The sequence below is a fragment of the Macaca fascicularis genome, chromosome 4 (assembly GCF_037993035.2).
Source record: "Macaca fascicularis isolate 582-1 chromosome 4, T2T-MFA8v1.1".
Classification (NCBI taxonomy): Eukaryota; Metazoa; Chordata; class Mammalia; order Primates; family Cercopithecidae; genus Macaca; species Macaca fascicularis.
The window spans coordinates 117473488-117496161 of NC_088378.1; the positions used below are offsets into that span (position 1 = coordinate 117473488).

The 22674-nt window shown below is 36.8% G+C and overlaps 1 protein-coding gene across 50 annotated transcripts in view; it reads right to left on the reverse strand.

Annotated features, from left to right (window-relative positions):
• The window catches only part of MLIP (muscular LMNA interacting protein), a 258639-nt gene that overhangs the window by 39818 nt on the left and 196147 nt on the right, over positions 1-22674 (reverse strand). For 2 of the 50 annotated variants that reach the window (XM_074037779.1, XM_045391066.3), the window contains exon 12: positions 8955-10860. The exons of the other annotated variants lie outside the window; for them this stretch is intronic. In XM_074037779.1, coding sequence (XP_073893880.1) covers positions 10807-10860 — 54 coding nt within the window. In that variant the 3' untranslated portion in view covers positions 8955-10806. Of the gene's footprint in view, positions 1-8954; positions 10861-22674 lie in introns of those variants that run through there. 50 annotated transcript variants of the gene reach the window in all.

The following is a 22674-nucleotide window of genomic DNA, read 5'->3' on the forward strand; positions in this document are numbered from 1 at the left end:
GGCCAGCCTAGGATTTCAATTTCTTGGGTTGCTAAGTCAGTTTTTCCTCATCAGGATATTTTTCTGCCTCTAAAATTCTATTGCTGTGTCTCCTCTTCTTACTTCCTATACTTGTAGATTATATCTTTACAATACATCTTTACCATAATTTTAAGGAAATATTGGAAGGAGCATATTTAGAGGCATTGTTCAATCCACCATCCCTTACTGAAAGTCCTTAAGAGTTCTGTTTTGTTCATTTAATAAAGATGGCACTTAAAGTCTGAGGAGACAACTACGTTATTTTCCGCTTGCATTAAATCCTACTTGGTAAGCACACAGCATTCTTTAATGTTCCACTGAGTTCTGTTTCCTACTAAATTGAGATATCTGCATTGATATTTATAACTGAGTTTGGGCTGAAGTTTCCTTTTCATGCAACTTCTGTTGGGTTTCATAACAATATTGCACTTGCTACATAAAATGATATAGAAGATATCCTTGCATTACTATAGTCTACAACTCTCTGCTATTAGAGTTGTAGTCATGGACTGCATAATGGCATTTCAGCCAACAACAAACTGCATATATAATGGTGGTCCCATGAGATTATACCACATCTGAACATATAATCTTTTCTATGTTCAGATATGCTTAGATACACAGATACTTACCATTGTGTGACAGTTGCCTATGATATTCAGTACAGTACTGTGCTGTACAGGTTTGTAGCCTAGGAGCAATAGGCTATACTATACCCTATAGCCTAGGTGTGTAATAGGCTATACCATCTAGGGTTGTGTAAGGCAAAATCTATGATTTTTGCACAAAAAAGAATTCCCCTAACTAGTACAGCCACTGTGGAAAACAGCGTAGAGATTCCTTAAAGAACTAAAAGTAGAACTACCATTTGATCCAGCAATCTCACTACTGGGTATCTACCCAGAGGAAAAAGTCATTATTCGAAAAACATACTTGCGCACACATGTTTATAGCAGCACAATTCACAATTGCAAAATCGTAGAACCAACCCAAATGCCCATCAATCAATGACTGGATAAAGAAACTGTGGTATATATACACTGTAAACAATGGAATACTACTCAGTCATAAAAAGGAGTGAATTAACAGTATTTGCAGTGACCTGGATGAGATTGGAGACTATTATTCTAAGTGAAGTAACTCAGGAATGGAAAACCAAACATCGTATGTTCTCACTGATATGTGGGACCTAAGCTATGAGGACGCAAAGGCATAAGAATGATACAATGGACTTTGGGGACTTGGGGGGAAGAGTGTAAGGGGGTCAAGGGATAAAAGACGACATATATGGTGCAGTATATACTGCTCGGGTGATGGGAGCACCAGGGTCTCACAAATCACCACTAAAGAACTTACTCATGTAACCAAATACCACCCACACCCCAATAACTTATGAAAAAATAATAATAATAAAAGAATTCCCCTAAGGATGGATTTCTCAGAATGTATTTCCATTGTTAAGCAACACATAACTGAATTTGTTCCTTAAAAGATTTTTAGAATTTCCCTGAGAATCTATTTGTGACCTGGAACTTTTTGAGGGTAACCTCATTTTTTTTTTTTTTCAGTTTTTCTTTTGGTAATTGGTTTACTGGAATTTTATTTTTATATTTTTCTAGGTATTTTTGCTATAAAGTATTTATTTCCTGTGGATTTCCTAATTCACTTGCATAAGTGTGAGAGAAGCAGTGTCATATTTTGTGTCCTCTATATTCTTAGTTATTTTCATGTCTATTTCTCATTTTCTATTTTATATTTTCTCCCTTTTTATTCATCTGTTTAGCTAACAGTTTGCTATTTTACACTTTTTTCAATGAATACATTTTATTATATTTATGAGTTCTACAACTGTTCTGCTTTCTAGCTATTTATCTTTTTCTAATCCTATAAACTCCTTTTCATTTATTTTCTTTTGCAAAGAATAATGATTTTCTCCTTAAATAATGTTTCCTCTAAATATTTGTTTTGTTTTTGTTTTTAAATTTTCCAAATTGAATGCTTACTTGGTTGGCCTTTATTAATCTTCTTATTTATTTAGCATTTTTACATTATAAAATTTCCTTTCAAGGACTATTTTAACTATATCTTATAAGTTATAATAGACAATAATTTGAAAAACAATGATTGCATTAGCTTACTTTTCCAGATAGAAATTTATTTTCTATTTTTTCTTTTTTTTTAATTTTTTTAATTTTTTTTATTTTATTTTATTTTTTTTTAAATTTATTTATTATTATTATACTTTAAGTTGTAGGGTACATGTGCATAACGTGCAGGTTTGTTACATATGTACACTTGTGCCATGTTGGTGTGCTGCACCCATCAACTCGTCATTTACATCAGGTATAACTCCCAATGCAATCCCTCCCCCCTCCCTCCTCCCCATGATAGGCCCCTGTGTGTGATGTTCCCCTTCCTGAGTCCAAGTGATCTCATTGTTCAGTTCCCACCTATGAGTGAGAACATGCGGTGTTTGGTTTTCTGTTCTTGTGATAGTTTGCTAAGAATGATGGTTTCCAGCTGCATCCATGTCCCTACAAAGGACACAAACTCATCCTTTTTTATGGCTGCATAGTATTCCATGGTGTATATGTGCCACATTTTCTTAATCCAATCTGTCACTGATGGACATTTGGGTTGATTCCAAGTCTTTGCTATTGTGAATAGTGCTGCAATAAACATACGTGTGCATGTGTCTTTATAGCAGCATAATTTATAATCCTTTGGGTATATACCCAGTAATGGGATGGCTGGGTCATATGGTACATCTAGTTCTAGATCCTTGAGGAATCGCCATACTGTTTTCCATAATGGTTGAACTAGTTTACAATCCCACCAACAGTGTAAAAGTGTTCCTATTTCTCCACATCCTCTCCAGCACCTGTTGTTTCCTGACTTTTTAATGATCGCCATTCTAACTGATATGAGATGGTATCTCATTGTGGTTTTGATTTGCATTTCTCTGATGGCCAGTGATGATGAGCATTTTTTCATGTGTCTGTTGGCTGTATGAATGTCTTCTTTTGAGAAATGTCTGTTCATATCCTTTGCCCACTTTTTGATGGGGTTGTTTGTTTTTTTCTTGTAAATTTGGGAAAGGATTCCCTATTTAATAAATGGTGCTGGGAAAATTGGCTAGCCATAAGTAGAAAGCTGAAACTGGATCCTTTCCTTACTCCTTATACGAAAATTAATTCAAGATGGATTAGAGACTTAAATGTTAGACCTAATACCATAAAAATCCTAGAGGAAAACCTAGGTAGTACCATTCAGAACATAGGCATGGGCAAAGACTTTATGTCTAAAACACCAAAAGCAACGGCAGCAAAAGCCAAAATTGACAAATGGGATCTCATTAAACTAAAGAGCTTCTGCACAGCAAAAGAAACTACCATCAGAGTGAACAGGCAACCTACAGAATGGGAGAAAATTTTTGCAATCTACTCATCTGACAAAGGGCTAATATCCAGAACCTACAAAGAACTCAAACAAATTTATTTTCTATTTTTTCAAGTTAGATCTTCTTTTTATTATTTTAAAAGGCTTAGTTTTAATATAATTACAAAGTAATATAAGCTTATTATAGAAAGATCAGAAGACATATGCAAGCCAAAAAGACAATATTAAAAATACTCTCAATCTGTGAATCCAAAGAAATTTTTCAAAGACCCTTTTCTGAGGTGATCACATTTTGTGACTTCAAAGTATATTACAAAACCACAGTAATCAAAACAGTATGGCACTGTCATAGAAGCAGACTATAGACCAATAGAACAAAAATAAATCTACCCATTATGGTTGGACAACTAATCTTTGACAAGGTGAAAGGATAGTCTCCTTAATAAATGGTGTGATGAAAACTGTATGTCCTCATGCAGAAGAATGAAAATGGATCCTTATTTCACACAATATACAAAAATCAACTCAAAATGGATTAAACACATAAACATAAGACCCAAAACTGTATAACTACTAGAAGCAAACAAGAAAAAAAGCTTCTGCTTGAGATAGTTGTGGGTAATGTTTTTGCTTGTTTGTCCATTTTTTGATTTGACAGCAAAAGCACAGACACCAAAAGCAAAAATAGATAAGTGAGATTGCAACAAACTTAAAAAACAATCTCTGTACAGCAAAGGGAACATTCAACAGTGTGAAAAGGCAACCTACAGAATATAGGAAGAAAATATTTGCAAACTATATATAAGACACTAACATGCAAAATATATATATTAAAAAATAACCTCATACAACTCAATACCAAAAAAGCACAAATAACTCAATTAAAAAATGGGCAAGGAACCCGAATAGATACTTTTCAAAAGAAGATATGGCAATGAGCATATGAAAAGACCAACAGGTATATGAAAGGGCGCTCAACACCACTAATCATCAGGGAAATGCAAATCAAAACCACAATGAGATATCATACCACACCTGTTGGAATGAGTATTAGCAATAGGAATGAGTGTTGGCCAGAATGTGGAAAAAAGAGAACACTTGTACACTGTTGGTGGGAATGTTAATTGGTAAGTCAGTAAGGAAAACAGTATGAAGGTTCCCCCCAAAATTTAAAATATGGCTACCATAAAAATCCAGCAATCCCACGTCTGGGTATATCACCAAAGGAAATTAAATCAGTATCTCGAGTTATCTGTACTTTCATATACACTGCAGAACTATACCCAAGAAATGGGAATAACCTAGATGTGTATTGATAGGTAAGTGGATAAAGGAAATGTGGTATAATACATAAATACATATAATGGAATATTAATCAGCCTTAAACAACAAGGAAATCATGCCATTAGTGACAATATCAATTAACCTGGAAGACATTATGCTAAGTGAAGTAAACCAGACATGGAAAGACAAATAGTGCATTACCTAATTTATGTGTGAAATCCAAAATAGTCAAACTCATAGAAGGCAGAGAGTAGAATAGTGATTACCAGGGGCAGAGGGGAGGGGAAAATGGGTCAGCGTTAGTTAAAAGGTACAAAGTTTCAGCTACCAAAGATGAATAACTTCTGGTGATCTAATGAATGGCAATATTAATATAACTAACAATAGTGTACTGTATATTTGATTGCTAAGAGGGCGGATGCTAAATATTCTTACCACAACAATAATAGTATAATAATGGTAATTGCATGAGGTGATAAATATACTACCTTGATTGTGGTGATCACTTCACAATATATACATGTATCAAAACATCAATTTTTTATCTAAAATATATACAATTTTTAGTTGTCAATTACACCTCAATAAAGCTAGAGAAAAAAGAAGCAAAACACAGAAATTTTATTCTGAATTTCTTCTTTCATCAACGTTTCATGAAAAAGCAAAATTTTCCACTTACAAATGTCAGAAACTTTTTATGTTTTCTAACTTTGTTATTAATTTATAAATTTTTTGTGATCAGATAAATTTGTGTATATTATTTCCATCTTGGCAATTAATAGGCTTTCTTTTTTAGCTTAATGTATAGTCGGTTTTCGTGAGAGTTCCACAGATATTAAAAAGAGTAACATTTTGTTTTGTTTGCAGGATAGAGTCTGAATATATGTAAATTAGATTTACTCAGGATGATCTAGTTTTACCTATTTTTTATTTAAACTATGATGACCTGAAAAATTGTTAACAAAATATTTTACCAGTAATATATTTTCACTTTTTTCAAATCTTATCTCCACTTTTGCCTTATGAAGGTTTATGTTATATTTTGACTTTTTCATATTCTAATGACTGTATTTTCCTTGTAAATGTCATCTTTTAGCATTATAAGGGGGTCTTACCTGTCTTGCTTAAGGAACTTTTAGCCTGAGTTAATTCAACCTACCCATTTTGCAGATTGTGCTCTCTCCTTTTTTTTTTTTTTTTTTTTTAAATATGTGGTAGGTACCTGGGATACTCTGTCATTTTTCAGCTGTTCACTACACTTTGTTTTAAAAGTCTCAAGTTAAATATTAATATTGTTTGTTATTCAATTTGGAGGGTTTTTTTTTTCTTTTGTATTTTATTTATTTCCATAGCAAATGAATTTCCTGGATGAGACGTTTTCCTAGCAGGTTCATACAGGGAAGGGACCATTACCTGGGATTATCTTTGTACCCAGGATTTGGGGTGTAAGTTGGTTTAGCCTTTACTTCTAAAATAATGAAGACTATCATCAGCGATACAGTACTTTCCATGGCAATTTGTCTGTGCCTAGGCTTCCACAGAAAGATAGAACATTAAACCAGGAACCTCACTTGTATTTTTCAAAAACGAATATTCCTAATGCATCTTGAAGTTTGTTACTTTTTAAAATAATTTGAGGTAACTTGAGAATCTCTGAATGATCCCAAAGATTTTCATAGTCCTTCTCATAAAGAGAGTTTTATTATTGTAAAGAGTCCTCTACATGTGTGTGTGTTTGTGTGTGTATATCTCCTTTGTCATTATAGGTTACCTATAAATGTTGATATAACTGCAACCTCATAGTACAATCATTAATGTAGCCCATTGCTATTATACCTCCAGAATTTTCTCATAAAACAGTGCTTTTACTAAAGAAGTCACTTACTTTAGAGAACAAATTTTTTATTATTTATTTTTCCCTTAAGAATCCAAAATGTCACTTTCTGTATATTTCATATATTTCAAATGACACTTTCTGTATATTTCATATTTAGAAAACAAATGTTATAAATGAGACTATTTTAAAATCTATACTTTGATCCAACTGCATAATAAAACACCCGCATTGGGAGTAATTGGCTCATTACTCACTTTTTTCAAATCTTCAAAGGTGTTTTCTATGCATTTTCTAATGGCATTTAATTACAAAATTATAAATTTCAGTTCATCATTCTATTGTTATTATTCTGGAATAAATACTCCAGCAGGAAGAACACATGTATCCCCAGCTGAACTGGGTTTTCCATTTCTTCCCTATTTAGATTCTTCAAAAGAGAATTTTATCATTTACTTCAGTAAAACTTTACACATCATAATATTGAGTACCTTGTGTCTTTAAACAGTACTGAAAATTGCACAGCTGCATGGCCTTGGATGCCGGTTTTGTTAATGTCTTATCAAGTATGATGCCATAATGCAATTATTAGTTAAAACTCAAGGCAAAAATATAAACTTAAGGATAGGTATATTCATAATAAAAGCAGATATAAAAATATATTTTAAATTGTTTGAATCATTTCAAAAAATAACCTACTTCTTATCAAATTCAAGTAGATTTTCAGGGTTTAAAATTGATATGTATGGCTGATGACAAGCTTATGCTAGACATAGATATGGTGTCACCTCTGCTATTTCTTGTTGCTTATGCTTGTATCAGCAGTGGTATAGTCAATCTAGATTATTTTGCATATTTTGCAGAAGGATTTTTTTTAATAAAGTCATTTGCTTATTTTAAGATGACTATTTTCATTAAAAATAGTTAAAAATGATAAATCGTATGTCTAGCGAACGGGGCACATATAGTGTGATAAGATACAACAGGCTTAAGGAATGGCCAACTGAGGGCTCACTGTCCCATCACCCCAAGTTAGAAAGGCCTGACACTTTTGCAGGGAATCTCATTTAGAATATATATGAGTTGTAACGACCTAGCACTTAGACCTACAAAGGAGACCCGTGTAAACCCATATAAATCAGCAAAGCTTAGAATCTTTCTTGTTATTTTATGTTAGAAGTTGGCAAATGTTTTCCTGTAAAGTTCCCATTAGTAAATACTGCAGGCTTTGCAAACCATAAATTTGTCACAATTACTCAATCCTAACATAGTAACATGAAAGCAGCCTTAAACAATAGATACATACAGTCATGCCCTGCATAATGATGTTTTGGTCAGCAGACCATACGTGTATTAGTGGTCCCATAAGATTAACATGGAGCTGAAAAATTCCTATTGTGCAGTGATTGACCCTGCCTAGGCTAATGTGTGTACTTGTGTTTGAGGAGGAAAAAAAAAAAAGTTTAAAATGTAAAAAAAAAAAAAAAAAAAAATCTGGAAAATTTTAAAATAGAGAAGAGGCTTACAGTTTAAGGATATAAATAAAAAACATTTTTGTACAGCTGCTCAATGTGTTTGTATTTTAAGTTGTGTTATTACAAGAGTCAAAAAGTTTAAAAAATTCAAGTTTATTAAGTAAAAAATTACAGTAAGCTGAGGTTATTATTGAAAAAAAAAATGTGGCCAGGCATGGTGGCTCACACCTGTAATTCCAGCACTTTGGGATGCTGAGGTGGGCAGATCACCTGAGGTCAGGAGTTCAATGCCAGCCTTGTCAACACAGTAAAATCCCATCTCTACTAAAAATACAAAAAATTATGTATGATGGCGTGCACCTGTAGTCCCAGCTACCCGGAGGCTGACACAGGAGAATTGCTTGAACCCAGAAGATGAAGGTTACAGTGAGCCGAGATCGCATCACTGCCCTCAAGCCTGGGCAACAGAGCAAGACTCCATCTCAAAAAAATATATAATTAATAAATTTAGTGTAATCTAAGTGTTCCTAAAATCTACAATAATGTACAAGTAATAATGTCTGAGGCCTTCACATATACTCACCACTCACTGATTAACCCAGAGCAACCTCCATTCATGGTAAGTGCACTATACGGGTGTTCCTTCTTTTATCTTTTATATTGTATTTTCACAGTACCCTGTCTATGATCAGATATGTTTAGATACACAAATACTTACCATTGTGTTACAATTGCTTACAGTATTCAATACAGTAATGTGCTGTACAGGTTTGTAGCCCAGCAGCAATAGCCTACACCACAAAGCCTGGGTGTAGTGGGCTACACCATCTAGATTTGTGTAAGTACCTTCTGATGTTAGCACAATGACAAAATCACCAAAAGATGCATTTCTCAAAACATATCCCCATTGTTAAGTGACATATAACTGAAATAGGCAAGGCTGTGTTTCAATAATACTTTATTTATACAAACATTGGTGAGCCAGGTTTGACCCACAGACCATAGTTTGTGACCTCTGTTTGAGATTTGTTTCAAAACACACTAATGACATCTCTATCATGTCTAACCTGTGCCCTACTTCCACCCCACTGCATTATATTGAGGTTAGTACCTAATACTTTAGAGATCACTATTCTAAATGATTCTTGAAAATGAACATCACTCTATCCTGCTTTAGTATGCAATAGATGAATGTTTTAATGTTCTAGTTTTTGACAGATGTACAGGGATTATAAAACAGTCTTGGACATGTTTCTATCAATGAGATAGGTAACATAGTTATTTCTAATAAAATGCTTTAAACACTTTTCAGTCACTTGAGAATTGTCCTCTTTCAATGTAAATATACATAGAACTAATTTTTCAAAAAAAGGCTTTACTGAGGACCTGACTTTTTGAAAAGAATTAATAATTTTTGTTGTTGATACTATCATATTCTACAAAACTTCAAGAAGACAGGAACTCATGAAGCAAGTAATATCTTTGCTCATTAGAGAAAAATTAGCAGACAAATATGCAGTGAATAAATTAATTTAGCTCTGCTTAACTGACAGACACAACAGAAAATTAGTGTTATAGCCATATCTGACGCATTTGGTGCTCTAGAAAAAGCCTACTTTCTACTCAACCATCAAATCATACTGTTTAACTTCAAAAGCTGTTTCCATTGCAACATCAAAGGCATTTTAAGGCATTTTGAGCTCTTCTCATTAAAGCCTGTACATCTGAGATGCTTTTGTTGCACCCTGGCATTTTAAAGTCACTTCCTTTCCTGTGGCTTGGAAGTGAAGGGTGCAAATCCACTTTCTCTTCACTCATGCTGTCGCCTCTTCACACCGTAGTTTTCTGTCTGAGTACAAGGCACCTTTGTGAACTCAGAGTACCACAGGTAAAATTACTGGAGCCTTTCACTCCATCCTGTCTTCCGTCTTTCCACCTCTTTGGTAAAGCCACATTTATTTTTAAATGCAGCATTTATTTTCAGCTTTCCTTTGCTGTCTAGAACCTACAACAATTTAAAATCAGAGCCACAGCATTTTTGCTACAGTTTTAATTTAAATCAACACCTTGTTAATAAAATCATGAAAAGTCGTAATATTTTCTTAAAGGGCAACCCCTTTATCTAAAGACATATCAACACTTTACAGACAGCATCACAGAAACCCCATGTTACTAAGAAATAAGAGATTCTGATTATCTACATTTCACTAAGATAAAGCCAATATAAATTGGTTTTGATTATATGGCACATCTGCTTGCTTAGAAACCCAAATTTTGGAGAATCCATATGCATTTTTAAAACACGTATTTAAAGCAACACATCTATTTTGAATCCTGATTTGAACCAAGAAAACTCGAACTTGTGAAGTATGAAAAATTTAGCATATGCTTAGCTATTTGAAATCCTCTATATAAAAAAGATTTTTAATAATCACAACATAATTTCAAAGATAGAATTCGGATAACTTAGGGCTTAAAGTGTATGGTTGTCTGACAGCGAGTTTCACAGAGCAGATGGCATGGATCAGCATGGAAGTATCTGATGGAGGTACACTCAAGGGAAAAGAAAGAAAGCTACTCCATAATCAATCACAGTGAGCAGCAGAGGACTACAATGCTGAGTTTTATGTTTTTCTAGACATATAGTTTGATTCTGGTCTTTCATTTCCCATCTGGAGGTGTTTAGGAGAGAGGAGCAATTAAAATTGAAGAAGTCAAAAAAAAAAAAAAAAAACCATAAAAAATAGGCTTCTACAATTGCTCATAACGGGAGAGAGAAAGAAGACAATATATTCAGTTGACCCTTTGGCAGGAAATCAACTCCTTTCTTCCAAAATTGCAGTGATTCTAAAGGAAATGATAACAAGAAACATTTAAGTGTTTAGAGCCCTTTGATGGTGAGTACTTCATTTAACCATTGCAGTATCATTCTTAACAAGTAGATATGGAAACAACCGAAGTGTCTGTTGATGGATAAATGAATAAATAAAACGTGTTGAACAATCAAATATTATTCAGCCTTAAGAAAGAAAGAAATCCTGCCATTTTCAATAGCATGAATGAACTCCAAAGATATTATACCACGTGAAATGAGCCAGTCACAAAAGGAAAAATATTGCATGATCTCACTTAAGTCGAATCTAAAATAGTCAGAATTAGAGAAGCAAAGAGTAGAATGGTGGTTGCCAGAGGTTGGAATGGACATTTGGTTGAAATGGATGTTTTGTTGTTTTGAATCTATTATTGTCTTAATAAAGGATTTAAGTGAAAAGGAAAACTGGTGTTTAAAGGGTATAAACATTCAGTTATCAAAGGAATAAGTTCTGGAGAGCTAATGTATAGCATGGTGACTACAGTTAACAATATTTTACTTTTTACTTGAAATTTGCTCAGAATAGATCTTATGTGTCCTCATCTCTTCTCCCATATACATACACAGAGTAACTAGTACGTTAATAGTTACATTAATTAATTTGATTGTGGTAATCATTACACAATGTACACATACATCAAATCATCACATTTTACATCTTAAATATGTACAATTTTTGTCAATTATACTATAATAAAGATGAAAGCACTTGGAAAAAATTTAAAGAAATTATACTTTAAAAAAATCACAAATATATATTAGTATGGATTCCATTAGAAATGATGATTAGTAGCCCCATTTTTGTAGGATAAAATCAGTTCAGTAAGGACTGATTTTTTTCAAAAATCATAAGAGCCCCTGTTCTTGCCATTTAATTCTATCATCGTCTTTTTCCCTTTTTCAGGAAGTAGGAAAGTCAAAGGCTACAGTAACTAGCCACCAGGATAGGGTTCCTAAATGATCAGAGGACCCAAGGACCAGTAGGTTGCAGTAGGAGGCCACAGAATGTGTAGCCTGAGTGTTAAGTGGACAGCTTTTAGTGAGGAAGTACACAGGGTGCAGAAAAGGTTACAAATAGGAGCAAAAAGACAGAGACCAAGGTCCAGAATATTGAGAACTTACTAGAATCTAAGCTCCATGAGGGAGGGATATTGTCTGCTTTTATTTCCTGGGGAATCACCCAGGCCTGTTGCAGATCCTGGTACAAATGTTAAATGCCTGAATATTAAGTGTAGCGGAAAGGAGCTAAGTAGACAGAGAAGTAGCAGCACCATTCAGCATAAAACCACAGCACTCACTACTCAGCATTGCGGAGACCACATGCTCGTAAATGTTTTCTAGTTTTGTCTTTCTCATAGTCCTGTGTTCTGTGTTCCTTCTGTCAACCCAGGCAGCTAAAGATTAATTCCATCCTCGTGTTTCTGGATTAAAATGTTAAAGCAGAATTGAAAAAAGTAAGGAAAAAGTAGAGTTTGGGTTTCAAAATAGATTTTGGAAACCCATGGCAGAGTTAATACTTTGACAAAAAAAGAATGGGGTTTCAAAAGCCTAGGACCTAGGACATCAAACTTCTGGAAAAGAACATAATTAATCAGAGTACGAACGTGTGAACTGTGCTGGGACTGAGAGCAGGTGGATGGAGGGAATGGAGGAAAACAAGAAGATCAGAAGCCTCAATAGCACTAGGCAAGGTCCCTGTGACCACTGTCAGCACTGAGCTGACTCCCAGGGTGGAAGTGGTGGTGGTGAAGATAATCCCTGAAAAATCTGGGGAATAAGAGATTAGAGAGAATTTTTCCAGCAATTGCCAAGTAAATCTAGAATAAATGGACCAATTCACAAGTTCCCCTGTGACTAATCTGGTGCGGAAATCATAGACTAGAAATGGCTGCTGGGTGTGTCTTGGCAGAAAGCCTTTTACAAAGGGGACTTTTACAGAAGGGACTCTGACACATGTCATTTTGACACATCTCAAAGAAGATTTTCAAAAACTAGCTGGATTTTAAAACTGTAAGAGATGCTCGGAGCATAAGAGCTGTTCCATTTCAGAGAATGGTAGAAAATTATACTAAGTGAGTAAGTATAAGTTGCTTGAAAATGTGTTACTTGAGTGCTGCCTGCAGATTTGTGACTTACTGTAAAGAAATAGGATTATCTTTATGAAAGCACATAAAAAATAAATGGCTACGCTCTTCTTCATTCCTACGGCAGTCGGGTAGTCAAAGTACCATATCTTTGTTAGGAAAACAGAATAGACTCTGGTTTTATTATTTTGGTGTAACATTTTCAAGTGGAGATACAATGCATATAAGCATCCGCTAATGACTTTATTGATTCGAAAAGCATGTAGATATCTTTGAATTAAAAAAAACTTTCTCAATTTTGAAATTCTGAACAGATTCATACATACAAGACATGCTGGGGTTTTTTTGTTTTGTTTGTTTGTTTGTTTGTTTATTTGTTTGTTTGAGATGGAGTCTCACTCCATTGCCCAGACTGTAGTGCAGTGGCAGTGGCTCCATCTCGGGTCACTACAACCTCTGCCTCCCAGGTTCAAGCAATTCTCCTGCCTCAGCCTCCCAAGTAGCTGGGATTATAGGCACGTACCACCACGCCTGGCTAATTTTTGTATTTTTAGTAGAGACGGGGTTTCACCATGTTGGCCAGGCTAGTTTGGAACTCCAGACCTCAGGTAATCCTCCCACCTTGGCCTCCCAAAGTGCTGGTATTATAGGCGTGAGCCACCAAGCCTGGACTGAGATATGCTTTTATTATAGCATTACAACTTTTTGGTGTTACCAAATCTATACATTTAGACACATTAAATGAAGCATTTATATTGTTCACACTTGAGTATTATATTTTTAAGTGATCTTACAGTTTTTAATATATTGACCTTTTGTTCTTTGAATCTATTATTGTTTTAACAAGGGATTTAAGTGAAAAGTTTGATGTTCTACAACTGAATTATTTTCTTATACAGAGCCTTTGTAAGTCCCACATCACTTCCCAGAGAGAGATTTAAAAGGCAAAAATTATCCCCAAAGTTTATTGCAAGGATTAACCCAGAGTCTTTTATAATTATGAAACACATGAACGAAACATGGTGTCCTCTGAGCTTGAAGAATGCTGAGACAGTAAATCCAGAAACAGGGAAGTGCAAAGGCATGTTCACTTTCATTATTAAAAGTATCTTCATCTAAATTTTAGGTTGCCTAGTTAGCCTTCTTATTCAGTATATTTGCAGCAGAAATAGTTGACAAATTTACCAATGTGAAAAAGCAATAAAAAGTAACTTAAGTAGCAAATGCCAAGACCCTTTAAAAAACTACTAAGTATGTATGTGTGTGTATTGAATCATCTTTCACATACACACATATATTTAATTTTGAAAATAAATTATCTCTTAGGGGTTTTAATTTAAGGCAAAGCAAAACAAAATTATAATTATTCAAAGGGAAATAGTGGCAGTAAATCATATTGATGATTTCGCAATAGAAATAGGAAGTGAATAGAAACTGACTTTTAAAGAAAGGGGAAAAAAATATTCTCTACCCCAGATTGCTCTAACCAAATTGCAGGGGCAAGGGCAAGCCTGTGCTCATATACATACACAGGCACACACACACACACACATCATGGTAAACCCTATAGAGGTGGGTATTTGTCATGATGTTGACTTAAACAATAAATTAAGATTTTCCATCTCTCCCAACTTGTGACCTAAATAATACTTGTTTTACCCCCTCTTTTTTGAATTATCTAATCATCAAATATCAGGAGGGCTCCAATAGTTTATAAAGACATAAACACAGAATTTCAGGATACAAGGAGCGCATTATACGCCACTCTCATTGTGCAGGTGAAGACAATAAGGTCCAATATCAGGAATGACTTAATCCAACAATATGGATTTTAAGAGTTATACAAACCATCTGACTCTTTCAAATTTCCCTTTTAGTTGATTGTCTTGGAGCCTAATAATTGGGAAAACATAGTAAGAAAGAAGAAATGTCTAGAAAGGTGAAAAGCCATAATTTTGCCGATATATCTGGAATCAATGAAAATGTATGTTCCTTATCAAACAAGGTTACCATGAGTAGAAGCTACATGGGAAAATATTTGGAATATGAGGAATTCCAAAGATAGAGTTTTACCTTCTTTTTGTATGTCAAATAGGGAAAAGTTCTTAGTTAAAACACAAAAAGAAGGCACCTAATCAATGTTGGTTGAACTGAATTGCCCTTGGCAGGCATAAAGTAATGAGCTTCATTATTCGTAGTACTGGAGCAGAGAGAGCCAAGAGATGTTCTAGTCCAGGGTTTCTCGATGGCAGCATTATTGCCATTTGAGGCTGGATAACTCTTTGTTGTCGGGGAATGTACTGGGCATTGTAGGATTTTTGGCAGTATCCTTGGCCTGCACCTACTAAATGCTAGTAGCACCCCACTTTCTCAGTTGTAAAATCATCTCTGGTTGAGAATCACTGATCTGGTTCCCTTCCCTCATTTCACTGATGAGATTCAGGTTTCACAAATGCACAGAGTAGAGGTGATTAACCACAATGTCACAACCAGAATACACACTTCAAAACTGTTTCTGCAAAACCAAGCTGCCCTAGTTTTCCTTTGGTTCTATTATGCATAAAAATGAATCATGTCATCAGATCCTGCCTGCATGTGGTTTTTGACATGGGAAATTTAAACTAGCTTGACTCTACCATGCCCTGCAGTGGGCCAGTCTTCAACCACAAGCAATTCATGGAGACCTAGGCTTAAGAGAGAGAAAAACAACTCTATTTTTTTGAACTTAACCCAGTGTAATAAACATCATATAATTTTGCTTTCCTTTTGCAGATAAAATATGCTAAACCTCCCAACCTTCTTTTCATTTATTTTTATTTTTATTTTTTGGGACAGAGTCTCACTCTGTTGCCCAGATTAGAGTGCAATGGCGTGATCTTGGCTCATGGCAACCTCTGTCTGCTGGATTCAAGTGATTCTCCTGCCTCAGCCTCCTGAGTAGCTGGATTACAGGCACCTGCCACCATGCCAAGCTAATTTTTTGTATTTTTAGTGGAGATGCGGTTTCACCATGTTGGCCAGGCTGGTCTCGAACTCCTGACCTCAGGTAATCCACCCGCCTCAGCCTCCCACAGTGTTGGGATTACAGACCTGAGCCACTGCACCCAGCCCTCCCAACTTGAAATAAAAATAATTAGACAAGTCAACTCCTGGTAAGCTGTTTATTTACTACCAAAGGTAGTTTTTTATTTTCAAGAGAAAATAAAGTTTAAAAAAATTAAAGATCTTACAGTTCATAAGGAAAATTGATATTTGGATGCCTGAGCTACAATAGATTAAATTCCACTTAGAATGCCCTTTTGTGAAAATTAGAACATTATTTTTAAAAACTCTAAAACCTACCAGTAATCCCATCCCCAAAGAAACACCCAACTTTCAACTTACAAACTTAGTATAGGTTTCCCTTTCCATGAAGTCTTTGAAATAGACAAAAATACATTTCTTTTTAAAAAATAATTCTTGGGGTTTTCTTTCTATACATTTATTTTAAATGATCTGCATCACTAGCTTGATTCTGTTCTCCATAGGCTGAACTTCACAAGCTGTCTTTTGTTTTATTTTAGTGGAATTCAAAACACAGTTTGATTACCAGCTTTAGATCTTTGTTTCTCCTATTCTTCTTTTGGTTGCTCTTCTCTTTAGGATTTATTGTTTCTCCTGCCTCAATTGCTTATTTTAAGATATTTTATCTTGGGTCACAGAAAGGAAGAGAAGGTTCCCAATTATCTTCATATAACTCATCTTCAAACTTATGTATCTTGTCATATTTTAGGTTTGTCCTCATTCAAAATCTGTCTATAACACACATTTTAAATACAAGCCAATATCTCCAAGGTTGAGAGATTGTCAAATGTTTTTAAACACATTAAACTTAGTGTCATGCGCGTCTGTGTGAAGAGACCACCAAACAGGCTTTGTGCGGGCAATAAAGCTTTTTAATCACCTGGGTGCAGGTGGGCTGAGTCCGAAAAGAGAGTCAGCCTACCTGCACCCAGGTGATTAAAAAGCTTTATTGCTCACACAAAGCCTGCTTGGTGGTCTCTTGACACGGACGTGCATGACATTTTGGTACCGTGACTCGGATCAGGAGACCTCCCTTGGGCGATCAATCCCCTGTCCTCCTGCTCTTTGCTCCATGAGAAAGATCCACCTACAACCTTAGGTTCTCAGATCCACCAGCCCAAGGAACATCTCACCAATTTTAAATCGGGTAAGCGGCCCCTTTTTACTCTCTCTCTCTATCCCTCAACCTCTTTCTCCTGTCAATCTTGACACCACACTTCAATCTTTCCCTTCTCTTAATTTCAGTCCCTTTCCTTTTCTGGTAGAGATGAAGGAGATGCATTTTATCCGTGGACCCAAAACTCTGGCACCAGTCACGGACTCGGGAAGGCAGCCTTCCCTTGGTGTTTAATCATTGTGGGGATGCTTCTCTGATTATTCACCCACATTTCAGAAGTGTCTGACCACGCAGGGACGCCTGCCTTGGTCCTTCACCCTTAGTATCAAGTCCCACTTTTCTGGGGGTGGGGAATAACCCCGACCCCTTCTCTCCCTATCTCTACCCCTTCTCTGCTTTTCTGGGGGGCAAGAACCTCCCGACCCCTTATTTCCGCACCCTGACCTCTTATCTCTGTGCCCCAACCCCTTATTTCCGCAACCTGACCTCTTATCCCTGTGCCCCAACCCTTTATTTCTGTGCCCCAACCTCTTAACTCTGTGCCCCAACCTCTTATCTCCATGCCCCGATCCCTTTCCTGCTTTTCTGGAGGGTAAGAACCCCCGAACTCCTTCTCTCCATGTCTCTACTCTCTCTTTTCCCTGGGCTTGCCTCCTTCACTATGGGCAACCTTCCACCCTCCATTCCTCCTTCTTCTCCCTTAGCCTGTGTTCTCAAGAACTTAAAACCTCTTCAACTCACACCTGACCTAAAACCTAAATGCCTTATTTTCTTCTACAACGCCGCTTGACCCCAATACAAACTCGACAGTAGTTCCAAATAGCCAGAAAACGGCACTTTTGATTTTTCCATCCTACAAGATCTAAATAATTGTCATAAAATGAGCAAACAGTCTGAGGTGCCTGACATCCAGGCATTCTTTTACACATCGGTCCCTCCCTAGTCTCTGTTCCCAATGCAACTCGTCCCAAATCTTCCTTCTTTCCCTCCTGCCTGTCCCCTCAGTCCCAAACCCAAGCGTCGCTGAGTCTTTCTAATCTTCCTTTTCTACAGACCCAGCTGACCTCTTCCTCCTCACCAGGCCAAGCTAGGTCCCAATTTTTCCTCAGCCTCTGCTCCCCCACCCTATAATCCTTTTATTATCTCCCCTCCTCACCCTCAGTCCGGCTTACAGTTTCATTCCTCGACTAGCCCTCCCCCACCTGCCTAGCAATTTCCTCTTAAAAGAGTGGCTAGAGCTAAAGGCATAGTCAAGGTTAATGCTCCTTTTTCTTTATCTGAACTTTCCCAAATCAGTTAGGATTTAGGCTCTTTTTCATCAAATATGAAAAACCCAGCCCAGTTCATGGCCCATTTAGCAGCAACTCTAAGACACTTTACAGCCCTAGACCCTAAAAGGTCAAAAGGCCATCTTATTCTCAATATACATTTTATTATGCAATCTGCTCCTGACATTAAATAAAGCTCCAAAAATTGAATTCCGGCCCTCAAACCCCACAACAGGACTTAATGAACCTTGCCTTCAAGGTGTACAATAATAGAGTAGAGGCAGCCAAGTAGCAACTTATTTCTGAGTTGCAATTCCTTGCCTCCACTGTGAGACAAACCCCAGCCACATCTCCAGCACACAACTCCAAATGCCTGAACCGCAGCTGCCAGAGGTTCCTCCAGAATCTCCTCCCCAGGAGCTTGCTACAAGTTCTGGAAATCTGGCCACTGGGCCAAGGAATGCCCGCAGTCTGGGATTCCTCCTAAGCCATGTCCCATCTGTGCGGGACCCCACTGGAAATAGGACTGTCCAACTCGCCCACTCGCAGAGCCCCTGGAGCTCTGGCCCAAGCCTCTCTGACTCCTTCCCAGACCTTCTTGGCTTAGCAGCTAAAGACTGATGCTGCCCCACTGCCTCAGAAGCCTCCTGAACCATCACAGACACTTTGGGTAACTCTTACAGTGGAGGGTAAGTCCGTCCCCTTCTTAATCAATACAGAGGCTACCCACTCCACATTACCTTCTTTTCAAGGGTCTGTTTCCCTTGCCTTCATAACTGTTGTGGGAAGAGCTTCTAAACCTCTTAAAACTCCCTAACTCTGGTGCCAACTTGGATGACATTCTTTTATGCACTCCTTTTTAGTTATCCCCACCTGCCCAGCTCCCTTATTAGGCCAAGACATTTTAACTAAATTATCTGCTTCCCTGACTATTTCTGGACTACAGCCACATCTCATTGCTGCCCTTCTCCCCAACCCAAAGCCTCCTTTGCATCTTCCTCTCATATCCCCCTACCTTAACTCACAAGTATAGGATACCTCTACTCCCTCCTTGGCGACTGATCATGCACCCTTTACCATCTCATTAAAACCTAATCACCCTTACCCCACTCAATGCCAATATCCCATCCCACAGCACGCTTTAAAAGGATTAAAGCCTGTTATCACTCGCCTGCTACAGCATGGCCTTTTAAAGCCTGTAAACTCCCCTTACAATTCCTCCATTTTACCTGTCCTAAAACCAGACAAGGCTTACAGGTTAGTTCAAGATCTGCACCTTATCAACCATATTGTTTTGCCTATCCACCCTGTGGTGCCAAAGCCATATACTCTCCTGTCCTCAATACCTCCCTCCACAATCCATTATTCTGTTCTAGATCTCAAACATACTTTCTTTACTATTCCTTTGCACCCTTCATCCCAGCTTCTCTTTGCTTTCACTTGGACTGACCCTGACCAGTGAAACTTTTATATCCTTTACCGTCCTCAATCTTCAGGAAAGGTAGAACGGACTAATGGTCTTTTAAAGACACACCTCACCAAGCTCAGTTCCCAACTTAAAAAGGACTAGAGAATACTTTTACCACTTTCCCTTCTCAGAATTCGGTCTGTCCTCAGAATGCTACAGGGTACATTTGAGCTCCTGTGTGGACACTCCTTACGCTGAACCCCCTTAGGCTCTCTCTAATTAGATGTCCTAGGTCCTCCCAATTCTTAGTCCTTTAACACCTGTTTTTTCTCCTTCTCTTATACAGACCTTGTGTCTTCCATTTAGTTTTTCAATTCATACAAAACCGCATCCAGGCCATCACCAATCATTCTATATGAGAAATGCTCTTTCTAACAACCCCACAATATTGCCTCTTACCACAAAATCTTCCTTCAGCTTAATCTCTCCCACTCTAGGTTCCCATGCCACCCCTAATCCCACTTGAAGCAGCCCTGAGAAACATCGCCCATTAACTCTCCATACCACCCCCCAACATTTTCACCGCCCCAACACTTCAATACCATTTTATGTTATTTTTCTTATTAATATAAGAAGGCAGGAATGTCAGCTCTCTGAGCCCAAGCCAAGCCATCGCATCCCCTGTGACTTGCACGTATACACCCAGATGGCCTGAAGTAACTGAAGAATCACAAAAGAAGGGAAAATGCCCTGCCCTGCCTTAACTGATGACATTCCACCGCAAAAGAAGTGAAAATGGCTGATCCTTGCCTTAAGTGATGACATTACCTTGTGAAAGTCCTTTCCCTGGCTCATCCTGGCTCAAAAATCTCCCCCACTGGGCACCTTGCAATCCCCCACTCCTGCCCGCCAGAGAACAAATCCCCTTTGACTGCAATTTTCCTTTATCTACCCAAATCCTGTAAAACGGCCCCACCATTATCTCCCTTTGCTGACTCTCTCTTTGGACTCAGCTCGCCTGCACCCAGGTGATTAAAAAGCTTTGGGCGACAGAGCAAGACTCCGTCTCAAAAAAAAAAAAAAAAAAAAAAAAAGCTTTATTGCTCACACAAAGGTTGTGTGGTGGTCTCTTCACATGGACGTGCATGACACTTAGTATTCATATTCAAAGAATACCCCCAATTTTTGTGATGTTCTCCTCTATGCATTCTACCTTGATCTCATGTCTCATGAGCCAAAACAAATGTACAGCACAGAAAAGAAAATCACAAACCAATATCTTTTATTGCATTTCCTAAGCATACTTATTAACAGCTATCACACAAAACATTTTAAGGCAGTTGTAGAATTGAAACTGTGTAGAGAGGGAGGGAGGGGATTACTGTAAAGAGTGTATCTGGAGAAGGGCACCAGTTTCATCAAAAATATCTTATGTATTATAAGACAATTTGGTACATAAACTGGCAAATAAAAATGTCTTCAAGATTCTCACCCACATGCCAAAGGTATGTAATTGTTACCCTCTATGGTTCTATACACAGGCTAATCTCGTTTCAAAATTTGAGGAGAAGGTTTGAGATAGAGACTCTTGTGAAACAAAACATATGAATGCACATTTTTTTCTTACAAACAAACAATTTTCTATAAGAGATGGAAGTCTTGTTTTGTTGCTCAGGTTGAAGTGAAATGGCAAAATTATAGATCACTGCCACCTCGAATTCTTGGGCTCGAGCCATCCTCCCACCTCAGCCTCCTGAGTAGCTGAGACTACAAATGCTTGCCAACACACCTGGCTGATTTTTAAATTTTTTGTAGAGATGTGGTCTCCCTATATTTCCCAGGCTGGTATCAGACTTCTGGGCTCAAGCAATCCTTCTACCTCAGCCTCCCAAAGAGCTGGAATTACAGGCATGAGCCACTGCACGCAGCCAACAAACAAAATTTTTTAACTTTCTAATCTCAGAATAACATTTATTTTGGATATTATTTAAAATTATTTTTATATAGATGTCCTCTCTCTCTTTGGAAATGTTGTTTAATACTTTCAGATAAAACCTATAAAGAATTAAAAAATTATATTTAACAAAGACCTATTTTTAAACTAGAGTGTACTTTGTATGAGAGGTTCTAAATATGGCAGTGGCCAATCTCCCTTGAATAAAAAACATAGGAACATCATATGTTAACAAAACATAGAACACATTTGCATAAAACTTTCAAAAGGTCATTGTTTTCCCAGTACATTGGGATATGATCAGACACTACATATCCACCAACTATTTGTTAAGCAAATAATGCTTCAGACCATTATGATAGAAGTGACAAATAGGTCTTCTTTGGGTGTTTGCTGTTTTAAAAGCAAATAAAAATCTCTAAGATTTTTACTCCTACATAAGGCAGCTGAAGAGGGGCATGGAAAAGAAATTCCCGTTAACTGACAACTGCAACAAAATAATCTAAAGCATAGGTTACAATTTTCCAAACTTGATGTATACATAAAATCAAGAGAAAAGAAATGGCAAAAAAAAAAAGGGGGGCGCAGAGGTGCTGGAAATTCTGTGTAAGAAGAAATGAGCCTATCTAACTATATTTTGGAGGAAAAGGCAAATATTGTCTCAAAAAGATAATTTTTAAAAAAGATATATACTAAGAAACTAGTTTATTGTGCTGACAGTAATTTGTCTGTTATGTATAGAACGTAACTTGTTTATGCTAATTGTCTATTATCTCTTTTCTATAAAGGAAGAAAGCAAGGCAAAATAGAGAAAACTCACAAGGATTTCACTCCTTAAATAAACAACAACAAAATGGCAAAACTTAGAGAAGCCAAATCTGTGTTCATAAACCTT